The sequence below is a fragment of the Anticarsia gemmatalis genome, chromosome 19, assembly GCF_050436995.1.
Source record: "Anticarsia gemmatalis isolate Benzon Research Colony breed Stoneville strain chromosome 19, ilAntGemm2 primary, whole genome shotgun sequence".
Classification (NCBI taxonomy): Eukaryota; Metazoa; Arthropoda; class Insecta; order Lepidoptera; family Erebidae; genus Anticarsia; species Anticarsia gemmatalis.
The window spans coordinates 8773315-8793611 of record NC_134763.1 but is presented as its reverse complement, the minus strand read 5'-3'; the positions used below and the strand labels follow the sequence as shown (position 1 = coordinate 8793611).

Below are 20297 nucleotides of genomic sequence, written 5' to 3'. Positions count from 1 at the left end.
TTTTAATACGAAAACGTTGGTTTTACAGAATGAGCAAGAAAAATATATTCGGTAAAATGACATATAGCCAAAGATTTAGCACGTCAAGTAATTCAGAACTATCGGAGGAAGACGAGGGACTCCCCGCTTTAATAGCAGATATTCAGGTGAGCTAACAATTAATTGTCTGATTAAAGTACACTATTAAACTATCTACCCTAAAAGAGATCTTTCTAAAGCATGTAATGAAAAGGAAATGTGTAATTCAATATTAACGAGTGGTTTATATAATGATAATGTAAATACAGGCGACGTCGGCGCTGATGTGCCGCACGGAGGGCGAGACGGAGTCGGGGCGCGGAGGCGGAGTGCCTGCTCCGCTCAGCGGCGCGTCTCGGGAGGCGCGCTACATCGAGCTCATGCGCACCATGCAGTTCGGTGAGGCCGGTCTCACAGTTTGTTTTATGATTTCTTTAGTCGAATCGAGATACGAGAATGTTCATGCTGTTAACAGAGACGTTCGAGATGATCGCGGAGTGCGCGGAGAGCGGGTTCCGCTTCCTGGTGCCGTACCACTTCGAGAGCATGGTCCGCGCGGCGGGCGAGCGCGCGCACCCCGCCCGCATGAAGCGCCTGGCGCAGGAGGCCGCCACGCTCGCCACCTCGCTGCCGCTCTCCTACTCCTCCTCCGTGTTCGTGCGGACCGACGCCGACCGCCTCGACGTCATGAAGGTATACAGCTGCGAGATACCACATAATATTATGTCATTCTTCCGTGTCGTTATGATTATTAACGTGTCGTGTAATTTGCAGGTATTAATAACCGGGCCATCTGACACCCCGTACGCGAACGGGTGTTTCGTGCTGGACGTGTACTTCCCGGCGGAGTACCCGGCGGTGCCGATGCTCATCAACCTGGAGACGACGGGCCGCCACTCGGTGCGGTTCAACCCCAACCTGTACAACGACGGCAAGGTGTGCCTCTCCGTGCTCAACACCTGGCACGGACGACCCGAGGAGAAGTGGAACGCACACACTTCCAGCTTTTTACAGGTATACCTCCACCTGATCACTATCAAAAAGATGATAAACGAGATTGTACTGTACTGCCATGTAAATTTGTGTTGTGTTTAATACGTGATGTGACGTGTGTGCAGGTGCTGGTCTCGATCCAGTCCCTGATCCTGGTGCCGGAGCCGTACTTCAACGAGCCGGGCTACGAGCGCAGCCGCGGCACGCGCGTGGGCTCGAGCGCATCGCTGGAGTACAACTCCAACATCTACCAGGCGTGCGTGCGCTGGGCCATGCTCGACCACCTGCGGAACCCTGAGCCCTGCTTCAAAGAAGTAAGACATCGGCTCACTTCTCTCATTATCACGCTTCATTTACCGTGACACCGTATATTTGTCTCGTTTATGTTACTGATTAGTGCAAATTGAAAATGATTTAAAGCAGCAATGTTTACACAGAGACATTAATGGTGACATGATATCTTACAGTGCTTATTATGACAGAATTAATTGAATTTTGATTTACAGGTGATCCAGACACATTTCTGGATAAAGCGCAATGAGATCATGCAGACGGTAGCGAACTGGATCACCGAGCTCGAGAGTCAGAGCGGCGACGAGCGCACTCAGCGGAGTATACAGCTCAACCTCATGGCGCTCAAGGTATGTAGCAAAGAGCTTGTGTGTGCTGTGTGTAGCACGTGTGTGGCGAGTTGACAGCGAGAGTGACGCGAACGTTGTGTTACAGCGGCACTACGTGAAGCTGCAGGAGGAGCTGGCCAAGCTGCCGGTGCCGGCGGGGCTGGAGGAGCTGGACGAGCCGTTCCAGCTGCCGGCGGCGCCGTCCCCGCCGCCGCACGCCGCGCCGCCGCCCGCGCCGCCCACCAACGACGAGATCGACCACGACATGGAGAAGATCGTGTCGCAGGTCATCGACTGAACGGCTCCCTCACCGACTAGTGACACCACGTTTTCTACCATTATTACGAGTAATGTTTGTACAAATAGGTCCGCCGCGTGCCGCGCGCCGCACAATGAAAGTACAAGTAGAGACTCGGACTGTCACGCATTTACTTGTGCGCTAGTGTAGTACCGCGTGTGCGACTGCGCCCCGCTCATAGTACGTTTGTAGCGCGTTTATTGTTCGTAAACAATCTTTTTTCTTTTATTTTGTAGTGGAAGATTTCGGTTTTGATAGTCTTTTTAGTAGGCGTTAGGATTTAGTGGGACCTCTGTTTAGTTTAACACACATTGTGATACTAAAGTGGGCCCGCTCGGCGCCCGGTAAGATATTTAAGGAGGACTAGAGGTACGGGCCGACGGGGAGTTGTGCGGCGCCAGACGCGACCGTGGCGTGACCGGTAGTGGCGTGTACGTGTGTACACAGTCGGCCAGTGTCGCGCCACGCCGCGCCTTATCACTTGAACGCCATTGTGCTAGCTGACCTGACGGTCACACGTAGGCGACGATATGCAACTAAGTACATGAAATTATAATTTGATGTATATAACTTATTGTTTTAATTGTTTTGTATTCTAAGAATATATTATTATGTATATGTATCGCTGTGTTGCTCTATAAGAGTAGTCGCGAGGGGCTGATCTATACGAAAGATATATAAATGATGCATATAACTCATTCGGTAGTAAATGATGTACAGGCCTAGCCACCTGAGTGGTGTCATGTGGAGGACAGATGTTAGCGCTCGGCTCCGAGGTCGACGAGTGAGTCGTGTAACTAGAAGTTGGTAAATGTATGTGTGTATATACAATAGATAAATCACCAGTAGAGCTCTGTGTTTCTCACTGTACTTTCATTGCCAGGTAAGTTGGTCGTAGGACGTTTATTGTTATATTTCATTGTGAATTTCGGAATGTAAATAAAAATTTATGTTATCGCAATTTTTCTTTTTATTTTTTGTTGAATTTACATCTTCCCGTGTTATTTATAATAGACTGTCTGTATGTTAATTATTTATTTAGTATGTTAGCTTTATTGTTGTATTGCTGGGATCCAACGAGCCAGGCGTTCACTTTATTACGATCATATTTAGCTTTGTAATTCAGACGAACGTTCATTAAAAACAACATTTTGCTAATACGTTTTTTATTGTCCATCTATTTACATTGTCACAATTATGAAAGAATTCCACTTAGACATATTATTATGAGTCAACACTAGCCACCCTCTAGCTTATAGCTAAACATACACATTATGAGACACCTTATTGCATAAATAATTTATTCACTATATTAAACTCTGACTAACTGTGTAGAATCGTAAAATTACTCAAAAATAATCCATCACAGAGGAGTTTGTGACATTTTAAAATATTTATTTACATTTAATCGTTATGGAAATAATATTTGACTATCTACATTATAATCTATTGGTATGTTTGGGTGTTACCGACATGCGCAGTAGCTGCAGGTCGCCCGCGTTGAAATTCAACGTTAAACATTAAACACATTGAACTTATGGCACATTAAACAATAACAAAATTATCTGCTCAAGTTTGCGACCGACACATCGCACAGGAAGTAACAATAACCAACATTTTATCTAATAGTATTGTGGGTCGACGACACAAATAGATTACTAGTGTGTCGGGAATAACAATCTAGTTACTGACTACAACTGTATAACGAATAAATTGATTTAGTTCAACAGTGTACCGGTCACGATTTAAAAGCAACTACCTAAACATATTCAATGAAGATTCTTCGATGTTTACTTCTTGCGGTAGGGCTGGTCCGCTTGCAGCTCAGCCGTCCGCGGGTCGAGCCGGCCTGCCTCCACGCAAGACTTGCAGCAGAACCTGACAACAAACAATGTGCGTTTTAAGCGTTTATCAGGACTTCAGGAGAAACGTATAAGAATAATGCTAAGGCAAGTTTACAGTCTAGCATACAGCTGATTCTACAGAATCATTTTCAAGAATGTGGATTGTAAATATTGTAAGAACAAAACAAAATTATTTCAAACCTAGTAGTAATAAAAAGTAGAAATGTATACTTACTTAGAGTAATATTTGTGGTGGCAGTAGTTGTTACGCACGATCATGTCGCATCTCGCGAAGAAGGGATTGTCAGTACATTTCGGTGGCACCACAATCGCTTCTGTAAAATAATTTCAGAATTACACGTTATTTCTATACTAGTATTTTGTAGTTATTGCTTTTTCATGAATTAATGTTCTAAACGATTCGTCTTCAGACAGAGACTCGTAAAGTGAAACTACCGAATAATCGAAGGCACATGATTATAATTTCAGTTCCAATTACAACTAGATCTCTCTATTCTCGGCTATTCATCCCATATGATGGTAAGGTTAGCCTTCCTTACGCTCATTCTTTCGTCTTATTCGACATCGCATGCCTTCATTCTGATTTTGCTGCAACACTTCTTACCAAGTGGTCTTGGGTCTCCCTTTTGGTCTTTCTCCGTAGAGCTATATCAGTATTTAGAGTTGAAAAAAAGGATCGTATTGAGAGCCTCATCCTTTTTTTAAGTCGGTTAAAAAAGCAATTTTTTAACATCTTACCTTGTACGTTGATCTGCACGTTATCGGAGTGCGTGGAGAAGCCGTTGTCAGCGTGGCACACGTACAGACCACTGTCCGTGCTCACTACACGCGATATCGACAGACGGGATATGGCCGGATTACCTGTAATGCGAACAACACGTTATAAGCCAGTTCAAAATTGATTGTTGGGGAGTAGCTAGATCATTATGTAGGTACAGGTACCCGATTATACGCGAAATTACTTTAAAAGGTATTATAATGGTACATAGTTAAATAAGACTTGTTTTTACCACGCCTAAATATCCCTCAGATACTCTTAGCTTATCAATTGTTTTTATGACTGTCACTTTACGTAGCAGATAGGTTGTCTGATACTTTTTGTTATAATTGTGTTGGGAAATAACCTGCCGAGAAAAATCCATGTAAACACAAAAATATCAATTCGTCAGGTATTCCTAAAGTCAGGGTTCATCATCATCATCGTTATGTATATCTTTGACAGCTTGTTTGTGTTTAGAGATAATAACTAATTAGGGTAATGTCTCAGTAGGAATGAATGTTTTCAAACAAATTAATTAGGTACAACAAACATAATGTGTTCTTAGCTGCTGCCTGATATACTGTTGTAATGATTGTGGTGGAACAAAAAAATAATTGCGGTTACTACACTCTAATTGAGCTTGATATTCCCACACAAAATTTGTGTGATCGGGATAAACCCAGATGTATGAGTGTGCTTGTATTTTCAATCATCTGTTCGTGGAGTGTTTTAGTGCAGTTGATTATTAAAAATGAATCGAAACTTACTAGTTATGGTGATCCTGTCTCGGTCAGACTCGACGCGCACGCCGTCCTTGGTCCAGTACACGCTGGCCTCGGGGTACCCATCCACGTCGCACTGCAGGTGCAGCGCGCCGCCCGCCGTCAGTGTGTTGTGCTCCGTCGACACGTGCGTCCTCACCGGCACTGTACATGCGCATCACACGATATAACACCGAGACTCATTCGTCTAGTGATTTACGAGAGAATACATAAAGTTATATATTTACATATTTTTGGACAAGCTAGACACAGAATTTACAACAATTATATGATACAATTTTTGATCTGAAATATTATGGCTGCTACACACAGCGGCCTTACCGCCGGGTAAGGCCGCTGTCAAATTTTAATGTCCGAATCAATCGCTCGAATGTTAGCAACAAATTACGCCAAATTCGGCCAAGCCGCGTTACCCGGCGGCATGGCCGATGCGGGTGTGTAGCAGCCCTTAGAATGTTTTTTTTTACTAACATTTGAGAACTCTACATTTGAAGACTTCATTGACTATCCTGTATTACTAACAAACGTTAGTACATCAATACCTTTTATCCTGTAGATTTATACTTACATAGGTTGTACCCAGTTACCCACGGTACCTTCTATTCTAGTAGATAAATTGACATAATTATTATTTCGATTGAATTAATTTTAAATCTGTAGGCATTCACACACCATAACCAAAACATGCAACATGCTGAGACAAACCATTCCAGTATTATATTAAGGCTTTGCTCATTTTTGTACCAGTTCTTTCAGTTATTAACATTTAAATTCAATGAATGTTGGGTATTTTTTAAAACTTAATTTTAATGATGTATCTAATGTCTTTGTAGTATTGTATTGGCAAAACTGCGCTGGTATCAAGAATGAGCTATTGATGAATGTGTTACTTAGTCTAATCTTACCGTTAAACATGATTTCTCTCTCAGTGGTGGTGGTGGTGGTGGTAGTAGTGGTGGTGGTGGAGGTGGAGGGTCTGGTGGCGGGCGCCGGCGCGCGGGTCCTGGCCACGGTGAAGGCGCGCGGCACCAAGTACTCGTGCTCCAGCAAGTATCCCTCAGGTTGGTACGCCCGCACAGACACTGTCCACGAAGCTGCCTTGCCCACTCCGTTGAACGCTTGGCACGTGTACCGTCCGAGTGTGTCCACAGCGAGGTTTCTTATGAGTAGCGTGTTTCCTCTTATTTCATAGACGGCGTTGTTGAAGGCCACCATGCCACCGTTGTGATACCAGAAGACGCCGGGTGGCGGGAATCCGTACACGAGGCAGCGGATCACCAGCGGTTGGTTCAACTCTCCAGTGACCACGGCGTTCTCGTCTCCCGCGATCCTCACTTCCGACCTCACAGGATCTAACCAGCCCCGTTAGTTAGTGAACCATTGTAAGAGTTTGCGAATGCATCCTTTATTTGATGGCTCCGTAAGTGAATGAGTGAAGGTTACATTCAGAAACTCTATGTTAATTTTATCTACTAAGCGTAAAACTATAAGTTGGCAATGGTGGGACATAACAAATGAGTTAAATTCTTGATGTTTTGGGTATTTCTAGGTTTATAGAACACGTAATTGTAGTAAACATATTGATATCCGACGTTACAAATGAAACTATAGGTAGGTAAAGTACACAGACAGGTCTGAGTACTTTACCTAGACACAAATAGTTATAGAAGGAGAACAATAAATAAGTACCGGGATGCCGATGTACCGAAATACCCCAAACGATGTAAACAAATTAGATAAGTGACCAGTGACTGATGTTTAAAACTTGTCGATCACCTTCGTAGGCGGATGCTGTAGTCAGCAGTAGCACGAGCGACGCGAGCGAGACTATGATGAAGCGAGACATGGTGCTCCGAGTACCGCGACTGCACTTAATATAACTACACTGATAACTTATTACTGATACCCGCGGCCCGACCGATGCGTCTCGTGGACTTACTCCTACTAAATGCGTTCATGTTTTGATAAAAGACTATTGACTGCGAGTGATAGCTGTCGGCTGTGGGACACTAACATGCGATGTATTTGTCATGTTTGTTTGTTGTAAACTCACAGATAGCGGAATTACGTATTTTTCCTTTTTTTCGACTAACCTAATTACCTACCTACAACCACTCCGATAAATAGTATTCATTTATTCGTGGCGTTAGTGCTAATTTCTTATTACACTTCAATAAGTAAGTAGGTACTTAGTTAAATCCGTTTTTGTTTTATACAAACAGTTACTTAAGTGATTAGCTTCTTTACATTTGCTACTAAGTTGGTAGGTTTATATTTAGGTAAGTAATTTCTACACAAAATTTAAATTTTTAATCATTAACTTTGTTTTAATCGAGAAAATACAAGTGTTTTCTTGTTGTTGTTTTACTTGTTATTTGATTCTAATGCAAAATTATCTGTGTACGGGTCGTGAGTTTGTCAGTTAAACTAATTATACACCCACTTATCTACGAACAGATAACTTTAGGTCAAGTACGGCCACGAGATGTGCTTCAGCTAACAATATTGGTTAAGTACTAAAAGAGAGATGGACATATACGTATTTAGATCCGTATTTAGCCGGAGCGTGGGGGACTCAAAGGCTTACCTCTTTTTTAATTCAGGAGGACACCCATGCCCAGTATACGTATCAACAGTAATGGGCTAAATTTGTTTTTATTTACTCACAAAAACGCTATTATAGGTAGGTATATTATAGGTAGGTATAAACACAGTGTTATCACTAGCTATCATATGATCGACACTCAAGTAGTAGTTTACTTTTTGGTTTTTGTTTGTAAAATGAAAGCATTTAAACATCAGTTCCTGGTAGAGGTAAGTAAAGTAGAATAAAGTTAGTTTAAAGATCAGACAGTTTTAAAAGGCAACCAGAAAACCTCTAAGCTACTTTTCAATTCAATCCATAACTCTCTAAGAATTAAGTATTTTATACGGATGCACTATTTAGAACCAAAAGCTTGAGCTGAGGACGCAATTTGCTGTGAAAACACTTATCACGGTGAGACATTTTGCAGCAAGAACTCTTGTACATAGAGTTTAGTGTGTTCAACACAAGGGCCAGTTTATGTAGGCCCTTTGTATAAAGACAAGTGATGTCGTGTTCAGTGGTTTGACAGCAAGTTGCGTGTCTGTGCGTGAACAAGCGCTGAGCAGTGTTCGGTACTCACTCTGCACGATGAGGTTGATCTCTTGTGTGGCTCGGCCGAGTCCGTTGTCCGCGATACAGATGTACACGCCCGTGTCGTTGCGGTACAGCGACACGATCTCCAGGGCGCCGTCCGACGTCAGCCGGTAGCGGCCCACGTCGCCGTCGATCTATTCACGCAACACATGACGCATATACATACATGAAATCACGCCTTCTTCCCATAATAAAATTTTATATATGCGTATGTTTTAAATACTCTTGCTTTCTTACGCGGGACGATTGTCCCATGAGAGGTATCTCGCGACCGGTAAAGCGAATCCATACGATTTCACTTAACATAATTAGCGATATCGCGGGACTAATGTTCCTTCCGAGCGAAGTCTAGCAACATCGCATGTGTCGTAGCCTCACAGGACATGTGTCTGCTCTGCTAGTGTGTCCGTGGCTTAAAGGGCAATACTTACGGTGACTTCTCCTCGTTTCCAAGAGATCCTGGGCGGCGGGTTGCCGTGGAACAGACAGCGCAGAGTGGCCTTGCCTCCTTCAGTTGCATTCAAGTTAGGCTCCGGCAACGGTATCGGTTTCGGCGCGCTGGGTACGTCTAGCAACAAAAATATATATATTATATATATATATAATATATATATTTTATATATTATATTTTAATATAAAAATATATATAATATATTTATTAAAGGTAAAATTGTATTCTTGTATTTATTCTGGCGTGTGACGTCAGTGTTATATTAAAATGTGCTCTGTGATACATCGGTAGTGAAAGTGACTGCACTAAGATCTAGGCAAAATTACACGTATTCGTCGAGGAGTTTAACCCTTTGACCGCCACGATCGGCTGTACTCGACAAATCAGAACGTGCTCAGGACGCTTTCGTCGGTAAATGTTAAGTGAACAAGTGAATGTTCTTTCGCTTTTATATAAAATAGATTATTGTAAGTGTATTGTATATTGTACCTGGGGCATGCGTGGTGGTGGGCGGCGTGGTGTCGGTGGGCATGACGCACTGCGAGCGACAGCCGCGGCGGCAACACTTGCCGACGCCGCGACAGTCCGCGTCGTCGCGGCACTCGTCCGTACAGTCGTCCACTTCGTTCGTCATCGGCTCCTCCACCGGACATACACCAGGTTTCACCACTAAACATATAAAGGTATTGTTATAACGCCATAATACTTGCATATACTTGGCTTAAGTTATATTATTTACTCCACCATTAAAATCCAATGTTTAAATCCAGCACGGAGTTTAATTAAATAATATAATTAATTATAGTGTAGCAACATCAGCGTTTAAGCGAGCTGCATGTTTAAAAGAAATATAAACTCATGCCCGCATTGTCTAAAATCGAAGAATGATAAATGGGGCATATCTTTCTTTGAGGTTAATCTACCAGTGTCATTTAGTGCAGGTGAATAGATCGACGTAAAAGCAAAATGACACAAACAAATTAGTTAGTATGTATGTAGTATAGGTATAACGTACCGTCTCGGCACTCCTTGATGTGCGCGTACCCGCGCAGCACGGGGTCGTACGAGGTGGCGCGCACGCAGCGCTGGCCCTCGGGACACGCCTCGCCGTCGCACGGGTCCGGCATACAATCGCACCTGCGTACAACCGACAATTTGTGTTAGTCTTTATGGTCCAATAAACAGCGATTGGTTGTTAGTCTCGTCCCATTTACCATTAGATACAGTAAGGTACTAATTCTCACTCAGGAAAAAATTTAAAGGCGATATATTCTAAATTCATGGGGGTGGCCCAGTTATACCACTTCTAAAAATCTATAAGATAGCTCGTTAGATGGAATTTTCATTTTTTTTTCACACATTAAGTGTCACTTTATTCTGGTAGATCGTCTGACAAAAAATAATATATATGTAGACTATGGGAAGCTGGCCCATTATGGCGCTGTCTCCACGAGCGAGAGAATCGCGGCGATATTATCGTCGTGCCACGTATTTCTATACACTCTCTATGGAACCGTCTCCACACGGCGATAATATCGCCGCGATACGACGAGTGGCAACGAGCGTGCGAAACGTCAATACATCGTCGCTAGTCGGCCGCGACAAGCAGCGGGTCCGCCGCGCGATCGCGACGAGCGCGCAGCGAGCGCGCTGTCAAATGCAGCGTCATTTATTTTCAATGTTGCCTCTTGTTTCGAGAAGCTTTTTAAACAAGGAAAACGCGGGAATACCGTTACGAGTCGCCGCGGAATCTCTGCGATTCCGTTACGACTCGCGACGATACGCGGCGGAATTATCGCTCGTTCGTGGAGATTGTCCGACGATACAAGGGCGGACTCGTCGCGATTCTCTCGGCCGTGGAGACAGCGCCTTAGTCTTAATCAAATGCTAAGTCGTACTGTATAAAGTAAGCACATAGCTCAACATAGTTGATGAAACTCATTAAATGTGTTGATGTTATGAGGTGTCTTATTCTTCATCGTTTTTTTTTTAATCTTAACTCCCGCCAGTTTCTAACGAGTAACAAATAAATAATACGGGTATATGAGGTGTCGCAATTACCTCTCGCAGCCATCAGGAGCGATGGTCCTGTGCACGCCGTAGTCACAGCGCAGACTGCGACAGTGCGCGTCCTGCACCTCGCAGCGGTTCTCCACGGGCACGCACTCGCAGCGCACGCACCCGTTCGCAGTGTGTATGTGTTGTACGCTGAAGTCACACTGTAGCGCCGCGCACTGCTCCGCGAATTGCGAACATGCTGCACACACAAATAATTTGTAAATAACATGGAATTTGGAATCATGTAAACATCTGGATATAGTTGTGTGCTACTAGCACGGGTGTGCCGACAACGCAGGCAGACATTTTTCTACCCGAACTCGGAACACTATTTATTGCTTCGACTGTGTTCCCTTTGTTGTCGTCCCTGTTGTGGTCCCTGTGTTCCTATACCCCAAAATTCATCATCAAAGAATTTTGAAAATGAAACGAGCAAATGCAACAAAACACGTGTACAATATCCAGTAACATTTATAATCTTAACTTAAGTAATCAGTAGCGCGATTCTCTACAGTCATTACTGTCGAGTATCAAAAGCTTGACAGTTAGAATGTCCTACCAAGTTAGTTCCTGTGACACCCACTAGAGGCACTTATCAGATTTTCATATATTTTTTTTCGATAGTTAGCTGGTTGTCGGTAGTCGATAGTGGTAGAGAGTTGAGCTACAAGTTTGTAAAGTTTACCTTCATCAGTGACACAAGCGGCGGCTGTCCTCGGCTCCTGTGTAACAGGGTCTCTGTAGCGGCGCGCCACGCACCGCTCGTTCGCGGGACACGTCATCGATGTGCACGGGTCAGGCTTACATTCGCATCTGACAAACACATTATATAGTTAATATGGTTTATTACCAACCCTAGACAAGACAATAAACTTTTTTAAGTTATGTGTGTATTCGAAACGATAAGTCGTAAAATAAAACATCGTGATAAAACCGTGCATCCTTGTGAATTCTATAAGACAGTTCTTTAGGGCCTAACCCCTCCCTCATTCTACTGCCTAGCAGTTAGACAATTATTTTTATAATCTAGCATCGTTAATTATGTCTCACTACTAGAGTATTGTTCGCTAGTTCACGTTACCTTTCACATCCATTCAGCGGGTACTTGTTGACGCCGTAATCGCAGATCAATGCGGCACATTCTTGCTCGTACGCCTCGCACAGTTGATCAGCTTTGCCTATACATACAACATAATAAGTATAATGCATTAATATTATTATTTATTATCTGTAATTGGCCGATATGTACATAAAATATGCCTTTTAGATATCTGTACAAATAGATCAGATTTTGTTGGGACGTTAAGTAGGTGTATAGCTAATTTTTAAACCAGTCATAACATTACCTACATTTTTTTATATATATAGAGCATGTGGACAACATGAACAGATCATATCCATACACTGTACACATACAAGAATGTGTGATGTATCTACAATTTCACTTTGATTGAACATAAACACGAAAGGTACAAATATTTGAAAGCACACTTATCACTGCTTGTGTTTAGTGCATATGCGAGTGCGAGACAGAAATAGCAAGCGTGTGGAAGCTCTTGTGAATTATTCTGTACATGCATTGAAGTAGTTTAACTGCTGTGGTCTGTTATACGCATAAAAAAAATGTCTACTTAGATGTACTTGCCACCTCTAGTTTCGGTGATGAGTCAAGTTTTGTCTGATAAAAGACGTTAAGAAGTTTGGTCGTTTTCCAGCGTATACCATAACCGAATTGCTACATTATTGTCGTATTGCCAGTGACGGTACCGTTCAAGTATTAATAGAGATAAAGAATAAGAACATTTCCGCTGGTTGCCACTACAGTAACTAGACTGGTGTCACACTAAAATACGAGAGAAGTGTGTGTGAGTGTGTGTGGTGTGTTCCTGTGTGTGCGCGCGGAGCAGGAAGCGTGTGTTGACTGAACACTGAGCGGCAAGCGTGATCACGTAAGTACCGGGGATGCAGGTCTGCTGGCATTCTTCTTGAGTGAGGAAGTTGTTCTCGTTGCCACCGCAGCCCAAGTAGACGAGGCTTACGCAATCTCCCGAGCGCGGCGAGTAGAAGTATCTGGGCGCGGACGGCGCGGCGCAACCCTCCGCGTACCCAGTGTCCACGTGCAGCAAGCACTGAGGCGCTGCCCACCGCACAGTTAGTCATCAAGCGAGTTAAAAGCGAGTCTTTATGTTTCGTTAATTGCCCTCCACTACAAGCTTTGTGCTACTCGCTGGAAACATTTGTCTCCGGGTGTTTCCAGGTGTACAAGTAATTGTACTGCTCATGCGTCGTTGTGTTGCGGATTATTCACACGAAACGTGTAAATCGATCAGTTTAATCAAAAGTGTTTGTATGAGAAATATGAAAAAAGTAATGTTTCAGTGAGCAGGTAGAGAAGCTTCATGTGACTATTGCAACACATTCGAGAGCATAAGTTGTGAGAGTATCGATGAAGATTGTTCAAAATAACGTTAGGAATGGAAATTCTAAGATAGAAAGCAATTAGTTACTAAAATCGTTATAAAGTACTAAGAGTGTTGTTAGTAAATATAATGTGTAGTGTGTGATGATGGCAGGAAGGTTACCTGGTCCACTCTGCGCGCAAACGCTCTCGCACTCCTCGGCGGTAGAGAACCTGTTAGGTCCTCCGCCGCAGCCGCCGTATGTGAACTGTTCACAGCTGCCGGTTCTGGCGTCGAAGTAGTACTTCAGTATCGACGCGCGACATGGTCCAGGGTCCAGTTCAAATCTGCATACATCTGTGAAGATACAACGCATTATTCTGTGCTCATAACTATCAGATTTGAGACTGCAAAAATATCGCATTATTTATTTCGCAAGAACCGTAATCAATCAGTAACATGCATGCATTTTTTTTACCCATTACTGTCTCACTGCTGGGCAAGGGTTCCCTCCCAAACGAGGGAGCGGTTAGGCCTTGAGTCCACCACGCTTGCCAAGTGCGGGTTGGAGACTTTAGACCACGAATGCTCATTGCATCATTTAATGTCTTATGCATTCATTAGAGGTATAATTAAACGGAAATCAAAGGTAGTTAGGTGTTAAAGTAGCATGTAGTTACCAGTATGGTTGACGAAGGCGCCGCACTGTCTCTCGCACTCTTCCTCGCTGACGTAAGAGTTCGGGTGTTCACAGTTGCCGAACTCGCCGGCGACACAGCGACGCTCGTCGGAGTTGTAGTAGAACACCGTGGCGCTCTCGCCGCAAGGAGACAACGATGATGGAGTTATGCATCTCTCCGGCTGAACCACACATACATAAAAGTAACGTTTTATTGTCTTATTATTACCAGTATTTAAATCAAGACGATAAGGAGAACTAAAAATTATCATCAAACGCAATATAAAATTCGATATTATGGCCTTCAACGCAGTGGTCAAAGTGATGTCATGCCACTACCAGTGAATTGGATCGTGGGTTTGATTTCTACACGTAACAAATTGCGAACGGCATTCGCTGATTGTAAGTTTGCTGAAGTCTCCGCGACAGAAAATGATCTCTTAGTGCGTGAGTTATCTTTTCAAAACAGAATAAACTGAATGTGCCACGCAACTATTTCCTCGAGCTGTTAATATATTATATTTCGTTCGGTATTGAATGTGGCGTTACCTCCAGCTGTGGTCGTGCTATAGGTGCCGCAGTAGTCGTGGTGGTGGCAGCTGAAGGCTTGCATCTCGCCTCGCAATCCTCACGCCTCTCGAACCTGTTGAACAGTTCTCATTTTATAACACTTCATAATCTCACGATGTAGTTGACTTCTACGGCAATTCCAAATGACAACCATTTTCTTACTAGTGAACCAGTTGGGCTTTACTTAGAGCAAGTAAAAACACTGCGTTGGATCATATTAGTGCATCACTAACATTTACGACGCTTGTATGTAATGTGCTGTGAGCGTCCTTTTTGCGATGCGTCTACCCAGCGCAGTGCCGTGGCCTTGCCTTTAGCATTAAGCAGTTTGATTTACTTTTTAAAGCTTAAGTGGTTAATAAGACTTTGGTAGTGAATGTCTTCCGATTTCCGTTAACAGCTGCAATTAATATACTAGAACTGTGTCAGAACGCCAAGAAAACGAAGGTAAATTATAAATCTTAGTATTATATGTGTTAACAATTACAAGTGATGAATATTACCTGTTAGCGTTACCACCGCAGCCGCTGTACGAGAACTGGCTGCAAGTGCCGTGGGTGGAGTCGTAGTACCATTGATCCATGATCGAGTTGCAGTTGCCACCGTCCGCCGGCAGTGTGCAGACATCTGCCGTAAGAAATACAAGGATTATTTTCATTCTAGTAGGAGACAGGGCCCAGAATGGTTCAGGAATAAGTTAGAGAGAGAATGAATCTTATAAAGGAACCGAATTGGCGCTTTATTAGCACCACAGAGCAAACATGACTATCTCGTCAACAAGACATTATAAACGATGCATCTAAAACTGCTTATCTAATCTGGATCAAATTAAAATGGTAAGCACCAGCTTTATAAAAAGAATCATCAGAATCGGTTCACCCGAATCCACAAATAAATTGCGAATCTCTATTTTTCGTAGTTAGTATATTAATAAGTACGAACCAACGACAGCGTTGCACACAGTGGCACACTCGTCAAAGCTGGAGAATCTGTTTGCGCTGCCGAAACAACCGCCATATTCGTACTGTTGGCAGCTGTTCGTCTCTTGGTCGAAGTATACTTTAGGGACATAGTTGCGGCACGGTCCAGCGTCAAAGCGTTGCTTGCATACGTCTGTTGAGAATACCGACCGATTAGTTGTTTTTTAATACTCACTGCTGTAAACGTACCATTTAGGAGGTTACGACAAATTTTCCATTGATTTCTAATATTATTTAGAACGAACGAATAAAATTAAGAAATTGATAAGTAAACAATGTGTCGCGTGTTTAAATGTTTTAAGAGAAAAAATAAAGTTATCCTTTTTTTCTTTTTCAAATACGTCTGTTGCTCTGATACATAAAATATCAGGCATCAAATACATTAGCAGATTGTGGTTCGATATAAGTATATGGGACCTCTCCTAGTTATATGGCACCTCCAGAAAGAAGAAGATGGGACCTCTAATGGATTTGAGAGAGCGTTTTAAAATGTGTCGCGATGGAAGATGTCGCGTCGTGTAGTATAGTGTCGCGAGGTGTCGTGTAGTGTCGCGTTGTGTCGTATTGAGTCGCGAGATTTCGTGTCGTGTGATGTCGTACCGATGTCGGTGAATGCCCCGCAGCGGCGCAGGCAGGCCTCCTCGGACAGGAAGGTGCCGGTGCGCGAGCAGCGACCGCGAGTCTCCACGCAGCCGCGCGCCGCGTCCCACTGCCACGCCTCGCCGCTCGGGCACGGGAACTCCTCGCCCGATGGTACGCAATCATCAGCAACTGCCTTGGTCACCTGAATCAACAAAATGTCGCGATTTCCTAACATCTTTCGTACAACATTTATATGTAGGTATATTTATAGAGTGCCGAGAGAGCCACAATGAGCTAACGATCACTTGAGGCTAAGAAAATTAATCATATTACAGTTTGCGCAAAACCTATAGCTGGGTCTTCACCAAAGACGCGGAGCACGATCCGAGCACAAATTTGTGAAAGTATGGACTGACTTCAGAGCCTCGAATGAGCGCGTTTTTAGAAGAAATTTGTGCTCGGCTCTCCTAGCGTAGACGCAGCTTATGACGCAACGTTTCCTTTGACCTGTGTTCTAGATAATAAATACTTAGAGCTACAGAATTGGAACACACAGTTGAATGTGCGCCGTCGACCCGTAACGGCAAACAAAATGATTATAATATGCATCAATTGTAAATGACCAAGAAAATAGAGAAGGTAAATAAAATATTACAATAATTAAATAGTGTATACGTACGGGTGCAAGAGTGGTGGTGATGTTTGGTTTTTGAGTGGTCTGCACTTGTGGTGCGGCCTTGCATCTGCTCTCGCACGCCTCGCGGCTCTCGAACCTGAGGAACGTTCATTTTATTACTATACATATCCCAGTACCTACTTATTTTTAGCTTATAGCTAGCCTGTAGCCAAGCTCTGCTCAAGCTCTCGATCGGTAGTCGATAGTGGCAGAGAATCGAGGTACAGCTGTTAAGCCACGTCGTTGGGGTTTGTAAACCTTTAACAGGAGATTAACCATTAACCATACGATGAATGAAAGGTATCATCAGTAGTAAGTACCTGTTGTCGTTGCCCTCACAGCCGCTGTACATGAACTGGCTGCAAGTGTCAGCAGCTGCGTTGTAGAACCAGCGCGTCAGTGAGTCAGAGCACGGTCCTTCCGCCATCGGCAGTTGGCACACGTCTGTGGAACAAACCAGTCGAGTAACATGATGAAGCCGTAGTCAGAGGTTTCGTGATAAATTCGTATATAGTTTTGACATGTGTAGGCCAATGTTATGTTCCAAGTTTTTTGTCATTTGATTTTGGAGGCTCATTAACAGTTATGAACACAGATTATTTTGCAATGCGTTTCACTCATGTTTAATCTAAGTGTAACGATTTCTTAAAGATAAGCGCCACACGCAATATAACAATAACAGTAATAAAAAATTAAACATTAAGAAATATAAAGATTCTATAAAAAATATAAAGAAATTAACTAACTCTGAAATTAACTTGTGAAAATCGCGTGTTCGCATTATATTAAGATGAGAGTTTAGCCTAGAATGTCACTCTTCTGTATATGTATATTAGTAATTGTATTTAGTAGGAAGTAAGTACCTTGCACGGGGTGGCAGTAGTAGATGCAGTGCTCCTCGCCGGGGAAGTTGTTCTGGTTGCCGCCGCAGCCCAGGAACATGAAGGTGACGCACTTGCCGAGCGCCGCGTTGTACGCGTGCCGCATCTCCGGCGTGGCGGCGGCGCAGCGCGCGCCCTCGTCGATCTCCAACATACAGAACTCTGCGGGCGAATCACACCGTTACATACTATGTATAAAAGTGTAAATAATAAGCTCATGTCTCTAAACAACTTACTTTCAGAATAAAATCAACATAAGCTTAAAGCTACAGCTAATAACAATACTTCTTGTACCTGTATCTGGGTGATTGTAACAAAGTAGGTATACTTACTATCAAAAGAAAGAAAAAATCGGGGTAAATCAGTCAATATTTAACCTAAATAAATGGATTGATTTTGATTATCTTTAGATTATTAATTTACCTTCTCTCTTTGGATACGGTTCAGGTTCGGGTTCGGGTTCCGGCTCCGGTTCAGGTTCGGGTTCAGGCTCCGGTTCAGGTTGCGGTTCAGGTCCCGGTTGGGGCTTAATCGTGGTTGTAGTGGTGGTGGTGGTCGCGAGCTCCGAGCACGTGTTCTCGCACTCCGCCATAGAATCGAACTTGTTTTCATTGCCGCCGCACCCGCCGTAGTAGAATTGACGACATCTGGTGTGGGTACATTAATATATTATGTCTCGTGTTTGTAACCAATAGGCGAGCAAAAATTTATCTTTTACAACGAATTCAAGATTCCATCTTCAAGGATAGACTCCTATTAGTCGAGACAGCAAAAGCAAGAGTAATTAGGCAACAAGACAGTAGACTTATCCTTTGCTGTTAGATTACTGAAAACGTTTCACCATAATTCTTTATAGAATGATTTAAAAGCACTATATCTTCATCGATCATCATCTTAATTACTTATTAGAAATAATGATTCCACCATCCAAATACGAGTATATATGTAACTCAACGCTGACTGACATAGTGATCTATTATTGCATAGCCCGAACCACTGGACGGATCGGGCTGAAATTTGGTATCAACGGACAAAAGCTAGTTTAATTATAAAATTATCAAAAAAGTAGATACCTCTTGATGGTGGTGTCATAGAACCACTTCTCTCTGTAGTTGGAGCACTCGCCCGCTGCAGCTGGTAGCGTACATTTGTCCGGCACTGGAAATAACCAGCACTCATTTAATTTAGATTATTTCTAAACTCAAACTATTATTTATTATCACTGTCTATAGGAAGCATGCTAAATATTATATTATTAATGAGTAATTCCATTCACCACTACATGTTTTTTTCTAACTACCAGGCATCCAATCCACTAAATTAATGTTAATAATGATTATTATGTAAGTCATTGTAGGTATACATACATCTTCTGACATTATTATAAGGAATACTTTATGTATTCAATCCTCAAGATCCTGTATCGCAGCGAAGTTGACAGGACCTTTGGTGTCGCGAGTGCACTTCTAATTATTCTGAACAACTGTTTATTAAACTCATAAATACTGCTACCTGCCCGCGACATATTCTCCCATATAAGTAAAATTTACATTCACTGGGTGTAAATAGGTCTGCATCACTTTGAAAACACAGGCCTATTTATTATAGTTAGATTATAATTATTCTCTCGATACGGCTGGAAGAAATCTTAGTGTTTTTGTACATACCGTAAGGCGCGGGACAGGTTTGTTCGCAACTCTCCCTGGAATCGAACCTGTTGTCATTGCCCCCGCAGCCCGTGTAGTAGAAGGGTATGCAGCGGCTCTCACTGTCCATGTACGACCAAACAGCCTCCTTGCCGGTACAGTTGCCGGTGTCTTGTGGCGCTGAACACTGAGCTGTGTGTGCAACCCCGAGTTAGTACCGCATGCACAATACAACAAACTACAGGTTACTTAACTAACTACAGCAAACACTTCACCAAATTAATGTATGCATACGTGATATCATTACTTGTCTAGGTATGGTCCCACTGAACTGAGTATGGTGCCTTGTGTATAAAATTTGAGGCTGACCGAGATAGGTAAATTTTAGAATTTAATGCATCAGTGGCCGCAGGATTATGCAGCTGCTGGCGTGTCACGAAACTTTACAGAACTCGTAATTATAATTTGGATAAATTGTGCAGGCCAAGGCTCCTTACTAAGTTGTTGGACTATAATAACCCAATAACCGATTAGAATAGTTTTAACTAATGCACTAAGGATTTATTTTTGTAACTTATGGATGTTAACTACTTACTTTTAACAAGAAACAATACTCTTTACTACTCTACAGTCATGCTATGATAATGAAATAAAATGACATTTTCCAACCACTACTACTGTTTTAAACTACCATACCATTGCATGCGTGTTACAAATCGTAAAATAATTTTCATCTCTTGTATAACGAGACTTTCAAAATAACATGCTTAAATCTACCAAGTTCAATTCGCCAGAGTTGGCAGACAGGCTGTCAGCAACTGAATGAAAGGACCTTAAAGTCGGTTCATATCTAACGGA

The 20297-nt window shown here is 42.8% G+C and overlaps 2 protein-coding genes across 12 annotated transcripts in view; one reads left to right on the top strand and one right to left on the bottom strand.

The window, feature by feature from the left end:
- Bruce (BIR repeat containing ubiquitin-conjugating enzyme) overlaps positions 1–3087 on the top strand; it is a 43697-nt gene extending 40610 nt beyond the window's left edge. For all 7 annotated transcript variants that reach the window (XM_076127025.1, XM_076127027.1, XM_076127023.1 and 4 more), the window contains 7 exons: positions 29–146; positions 288–417; positions 494–711; positions 793–1032; positions 1137–1325; positions 1518–1652; positions 1738–3087. In XM_076127025.1, the coding sequence (XP_075983140.1) occupies positions 29–146; positions 288–417; positions 494–711; positions 793–1032; positions 1137–1325; positions 1518–1652; positions 1738–1929 (1222 nt within the window). In that variant the 3' untranslated portion in view covers positions 1930–3087. The remainder of the gene's footprint in view (positions 1–28; positions 147–287; positions 418–493; positions 712–792; positions 1033–1136; positions 1326–1517; positions 1653–1737) is intronic.
- Ppn (proteoglycan-like sulfated glycoprotein papilin) overlaps positions 3079–20297 on the bottom strand; it is a 113592-nt gene continuing 96373 nt past the window's right edge. For 3 of the 5 annotated variants that reach the window (XM_076127028.1, XM_076127029.1, XM_076127032.1), the window contains 24 exons: positions 19461–19631; positions 18867–18951; positions 18217–18440; positions 17776–17955; positions 17233–17356; positions 16916–17009; positions 16255–16438; positions 15617–15787; positions 15178–15301; positions 14654–14747; positions 14106–14286; positions 13609–13782; positions 12108–12204; positions 11712–11839; positions 11030–11225; positions 9984–10105; positions 9458–9637; positions 8949–9085; positions 8504–8651; positions 6242–6688; positions 5322–5480; positions 4533–4655; positions 4009–4108; positions 3079–3807 (listed from right to left, as the gene is read on the bottom strand). In XM_076127028.1, the coding sequence (XP_075983143.1) occupies positions 3720–3807; positions 4009–4108; positions 4533–4655; positions 5322–5480; positions 6242–6688; positions 8504–8651; positions 8949–9085; positions 9458–9637; positions 9984–10105; positions 11030–11225; positions 11712–11839; positions 12108–12204; positions 13609–13782; positions 14106–14286; positions 14654–14747; positions 15178–15301; positions 15617–15787; positions 16255–16438; positions 16916–17009; positions 17233–17356; positions 17776–17955; positions 18217–18440; positions 18867–18951; positions 19461–19631 (3731 nt within the window). In that variant the 3' untranslated portion in view covers positions 3079–3719. The remainder of the gene's footprint in view (positions 3808–4008; positions 4109–4532; positions 4656–5321; positions 5481–6241; positions 6689–8503; positions 8652–8948; positions 9086–9457; positions 9638–9983; positions 10106–11029; positions 11226–11711; positions 11840–12107; positions 12205–13608; positions 13783–14105; positions 14287–14653; positions 14748–15177; positions 15302–15616; positions 15788–16254; positions 16439–16915; positions 17010–17232; positions 17357–17775; positions 17956–18216; positions 18441–18866; positions 18952–19460; positions 19632–20297) is intronic. The other 2 variants (XM_076127031.1, XM_076127030.1) reach the window with 2 other exon arrangements.